The sequence below is a fragment of the Squalius cephalus genome, assembly GCF_949319135.1.
Source record: "Squalius cephalus genome assembly, chromosome: 2".
Lineage (NCBI taxonomy): Eukaryota > Metazoa > Chordata > Actinopteri > Cypriniformes > Leuciscidae > Squalius > Squalius cephalus.
In genome coordinates this window covers 55,487,480-55,493,479 of record NC_137123.1, presented here as the reverse complement: position 1 = coordinate 55,493,479, position 6,000 = coordinate 55,487,480, and the positions used below count along the sequence as shown (strand labels likewise).

Genomic DNA, 6,000 nt, shown 5'->3' with positions numbered 1-6,000 from the left:
TCTATCTATCTATCTATCTATCTATCTATCTATCTATCTATCTATCTATCTATCTATCTATCTATCCATCCATCTATCCATCCATCTATCCATCTATCTATCTATCATCTGTCTTTCGGTCTAACCATTTTGTCTGTCTGTCGTCTGTCTGTCATTCTATCTATCTATCTATCTATCTATCTATCTATCTATCTATCTATCTATCTATCTATCTATCTATCTATCTATCTATCTATCTATCATCTGTCTTTCGTTCTAACCATTTTGTCTGTCTGTCGTCTGTCTGTCATTCTATCTATCTATCTATCTATCTATCTATCTATCTATCTATCTATCTATCTATCTATCTATCTATCTATCTATCTATCTATCTATCTATCTATCTATCTATCTATCTATCTATCATCTGTCTTTCGTTCTAACCATTTTGTCTGTCTGTCGTCTGTCTGTCATTCTATCATTCTATCAATCAATCTATCTATCTATCTGTCATTCTATCTATCTATCTATCTATCTATCTATCTGTCTGTCTGTCTATCTATCTATCTGTCATTCTATCTATCTATCATCTGTCTTTCGTTCTAACCATTTTGTCTGTCTGTCGTCTGTCTGTCACTCTATCATTTTATCAATCAATCAATCAATCAATCTATCTATCTATCTATCTATCTATCTATCTATCTATCTATCTATCTATCTATCTATCTATCTATCTATCTATCTATCTATCTATCTATCTATCTATCATCTGTCTTTCGTTCTTACCATTTTGTCTGTCTGTCGTCTGTCTGTCATTCTATCAATCAATCAATCAATCTATCTATCTGTCATTCTATCTATCTATCAATCTATCTATCTATCTATCTATCTTATCAACAAACAGCTCTCAAAAATGTATAATTCACAATCTATTCAGATTTTCTCACAAATACTCAGGTCCAAAAAGCACTCTAAAAAATTATAATTCACTTTGCAGAACACACATAATCTAGTATTACCATCCTGCAGAGTGGTAACTGGCTCCGTTTCTTTGCTGAAGGCGCTTTCTCCCACATCATTTGTGGCCATCATTCTAAATTTGTAAGAGGTGTACGGCTTCAGCCTACAAGAAAAGAGATACATTTCAACACACACACACACACACACACACACACACACACACACACACACACACGATCATTACCATGTACCAACACAAACCATAAGTGATACATTTCTAGACTTCTTTTGAGAGAATCAGAGAAAGGAGAACTTGCTACTGTAGGTAACCTATCATAGAAAATGCACTCATAAATACAGTCAAAAGAACACATCCCAATCTGTTGAGTGGACAGATCTGCTCAACCCATAATGCCCTGCTCAAGTTCTGCTTCAACCTTGAACAGAACTCTTGAGATTTTTATGCTCATCACAAATCATTATTCATTTATCATTCGTTTAATATTAGTCAACTGCACAGATTTGTTCATGCTTTTCAAACTTGGACGGTGACACAGGTTTGTGGGTAATGTATATCAAAGTGGGCCATCAGGGAAACTTAGAGTGTGTGCATGTGTGTGAAGTGCGTAATTAGGGATTTGAGAATCAGGACTGTGAGGGTGCTTGTGTCGTTCTGAGTGTTTCTGTGTGTGTGTGTGTGTGTGTGTGTGTGTGTGTGTGTGTGTGTGTGTGTGTGTGTGTGTGTGTGTTTATAATTAGGGCGTTGAAGACGAGGACTGTTAGTGGCATTTCTGTTTTAATAGCTGGAGGCATTTACTCCTCTGAGATGGTTTGAACACAAACATCCTCTTGGTTCAAAACACTCGGTTCATGCAATTATGAAGAATGTGTGTGTGTGTGTGTGACACAGAGAGAAAGAAACCAAGCCAAACTGAAGGAAAGCACTGTACCAACATAAAAACTATACTGTAAATAAACAAGCATATATCAATAAAGATCTTTACATTATCGCATAGGGTTTGAAAATTTCGCAATGTAATATTCAACTCTTGAAAATTCATGAAAATTTCGAATTGAACAATTAACAAAACAGAAGAATTTCAACAAAACAGCAAAATGGGAGAGAACAAAAAACCTGTTGGGGTTTTATTAAGGTTTCCATTTTGTAAACATGATTAATCTAGTCTGGTTTTTTAAGATATTGGTACAAATTAAAATATTATTTGAAAATTCAGCATTGCCATCAGAGGAATGAATTCATTCTTTTTAAATTAGGGAAAAAGAGAGTTAAGTTTGTAATAATATTTCAATTTTACTATATCGTTGGTCAAACAAATGCAACATAAGACAACGATACATTTATTATAAACAGAGAAAAATACTACTTAAATTCAGATTCAAATCAGATCATAATTAGCACTTTTAATAAAATTTTGTTAAAATAGCATCAGTTCAATCAAATAATAAGCCAAGAATGAGATGTTAAAATCACAAAATTAGTACTTGTAAAATTAAATGTCAAGTCAAGTGCATTGCATTGTGGGATACTATGTTTTACATTTTAACAAATGTAGTAGTTAATCCAGCCATTCTCAAATCAGCATGCAGTGCACAGACATTCAAACATATTGTTAGTTTTCCATGATTGTGATTCCTGGGGTACATAAATTACATTTATGCCAGCTCTGTGCCACATTAAAAACTCTGTCCAAATGCAGTTTTTTTTTTTTTTTTTGGGTTATACATGCCACTTCAGATTCATCCTCTGTGCCTACTTTTCAGTAATAAGATGGCTTATGATGAGTCATTGAATGTCAGAGAAAGGCATATGTGGGTAATTAAATGGACAGGCATGTGGGCTGTGGGTAATCAGGTGGTACCGAATGCAGAAATGCTCCCATGGTTCCACTACAAAATGCGTTGAGAAAGATGGTGTTATAGGGAGGCAATTCCTTCAGCTCACTATATCTTTAGCCTTAATGCAAGTGGACATTTAGAGATGTGATCGAAGGTGACAGCATGAATCAGACAGGTGATGATGAGAAGAACGAAAAGTCAGGCTGAAAGAATATGAGCTAGTATTGCAGTACTGGAGGATGGAGAGCAGAAAACAGGTTAGTGAGCGGGTGGAGCTGAATGGATGTGTGATTAGACATCAGGCCACCTGATGGTCAGTCTGATTATAATTGCAGTCTCTCTCTGTCCATCGATTTCTCTCTCTTTTTATTCTTAATGATGTCTCATCAGTGTCACTGCACGTCCATAATATAAAATGTATTACGTTTTGTGTAATGTCATTCGTTTAGATTGAAGAGCTTTGTTTGATTCAGTCCAATTGAGGGTGTTTCATTTTCACCCCTCGTCTCATCCTGACTCTCTAACCCAGTGGCAGTACTGTGGAGTAATGTGATGGTATCAATACCATGAGACTTTGACATATACCATGACACTAAATAGGGGCTTTCGCACCAGGTAGTTATAGGAACTCAAATGTAGGAGCTATACTAGGGCCGTTTTCCAGGTTGCGTTTGCACCACCAGCAATGGCATTTAAGCGCAGCATTCAACAACACAACGTCAACAACTGGAGGATGGAAGACGCCATGATCGGTTGAGAAGTGCCTGGATTTCGGCGCCGGTCCATCTATCTCTGTTTTCCATGTTCGTTGAGATAGTTCATGGAATAAGAATATGTAAACTGTGGCTGTTTTCGGAATCGCCCCCTATATATCATTCATTTTTCCCTTCATTATTCCACTAATACAGTCCAATTGAAGGAGTGAATGAAAACAAGTAAGTGAATTTGGACACTGAGTGCGCTGAAAATATGAAACTTAGCAAACATCGGTTGTGCACTCATGGTGGTATGAATGAGTGTACTCAATAACGTCCACTATTACAAATGGCTGTCCCCTCAAATAGTGCCCTATTTAAGGGTATAGGAGGCGATTTCGGATACAGCCTGTGCGTTTACGTGGCTTTTTAAAAATGGCGGGTACCAGTGTTTCGTATGGCATGAGTTCAGCCAATCAATGTACGCTTACGTCACTGGTAATTCCTATTGTGCTGGGACAGACCCTACGCTGTATGTAGGAGCTAATTTAGTCCTCCCAAAAGACGTTCCTATAACTAAAATCATTCCCAGTTCCTGCAGTGAAAAATTGTACACCTCCACAAGGCTGGAAAGGGCTACGGGGAAATTGCCAAGCAGCTTGGTGAAAAAAGGTCCACTGTTGGAGCAATCATTAGAAAATGGAAGAAGCTAAACATGACTGTCAGTCTCCCTCGGACTGGGGCTCCATGCAAGATCTCACCTCGTGGGGTCTCAATGATCCTAAGAAAGGTGAGAAATCAGCCCAGAACTACACGGGAGGAGCTGGTCAATGACCTGAAAAGAGCTGGGACCACCGTTTCCAAGGTTACTGTTGGTAATACACTAAGACGTCATGGTTTGAAATCATGCATGGCACGGAAGGTTCCCCTGCTTAAACCAGCACATGTCAAGGCCCGTCTTAAGTTTGCCAATGACCATTTGGATGATCCAGAGGAGTCATGGGAGAAAGTCATGTGGTCAGATGAGACCAAAATAGAACTTTTTGGTCATAATTCCACTAAACGTGTTTGGAGGAAGAAGAATGATGAGTACCATCCCAAGAACACCATCCCTACTGTGAAGCATGGGGGTGGTAGCATCATGCTTTGGGGGTGTTTTTCTGCACATGGGACAGGGCGACTCCACTGTATTAAGGAGAGGATGACCGGGGCCATGTATTGCGAGATTTTGGGGAACAACCTCCTTCCCTCAGTTAGAGCATTGAAGATGGGTCGAGGCTGGGTCTTCCAACATGACAGTGACCCGAAGCACACAGCCAGGATAACCAAGGAGTGGCTCTGTAAGAAGCATATCAAGGTTCTGGCGTGGCCTAGCCAGTCTCCAGACCTAAACCCAATAGAGAATCTTTGGAGGGAGCTCAAACTCCGTGTTTCTCAGCAACAGCCCAGAAACCTGACTGATCTAGAGAAGATCTGTGTGGAGGAGTGGGCCAAAATCCCTCCTGCAGTGTGTGCAAACCTGGTGAAAAACTACAGGAAACGTTTGACCTCTGTAATTGCAAACAAAGGCTACTGTACCAAATATTAACATTGATTTTCTCAGGTGTTCAAATACTTATTTGCAGCTGTATCATACAAATAAATAGTTAAAAAATCATACATTGGTGATTTCTGGATTTTTTTTTTTTTTAGATTATGTCTCTCACAGTGGACATGCACCTACGATGATAATTTCAGACCCCTCCATGATTTCTAAGTGGGAGAACTTGCAAAATAGCAGGGTGTTCAAATACTTATTTTTCTCACTGTATATGTATATATATAAACCTGCTACCATTGTTCATGTCCAGGAAAACATGGTGCATCATAGTAGTCACAAAAAAGGTACTACCATGGCACGTCTAAAAAATTACACCAAACAAACACGGTATTACCATGGTAAATGGGTAAATTTACCCCTGAAAAACATAACACTACTGTGGTGAGTAAGAGAAAAGCAAAAAAAAAAAAAAAAAAAGGTACTACCATGATATATAAAGAAAACGGCAAGAAAAATTATGGAATTACCATGGTATAAATAATAAATGTAAAAAAAAAAAAAACAATAAACAAATAAAGCAACAGAAAAACCCCCAGAACAAACCAACAAAAAACATGGTAGTGTTGTGATACATGTCCTGCAAAACAAAACAAACCAAACCAAAAGTGCTAACATGACATTACCCTTGCAACCCTGTCCAAAAAAATGTTTTTGTAACTTTTTTGTTGTGCAACATAAAATATATCCTTGTTGAATTATAATTCAATTATTTCCATATTTCCATGTTTCCATACTCTAAAATCCAAACCATGACCTCGAGCGTAACTCCATCCTGTGTATTCTAATGTCTCAGTGCTGTCTGTCAGAACTAAAGCACATTTTGCTATAAATAGTGACTGTTCTTGTACCAGCCGTTGCCCGCACAGGCAGTTATGACTAATCAGAGAGAGATATGTGCGCGTGTGTGTT

At 38.1% G+C, this 6,000-nt stretch overlaps 1 protein-coding gene across 1 annotated transcript in view; it reads right to left on the bottom strand.

The window, feature by feature from the left end:
* Positions 1–6,000, bottom strand: part of sdk1b (sidekick cell adhesion molecule 1b) — a 246,457-nt gene that overhangs the window by 23,269 nt on the left and 217,188 nt on the right. Inside the window, exon 33 of the mRNA XM_079896655.1 lies at positions 999–1,102. Within this exon, the coding sequence (XP_079752781.1) occupies positions 999–1,102 (104 nt within the window). The remainder of the gene's footprint in view (positions 1–998; positions 1,103–6,000) is intronic.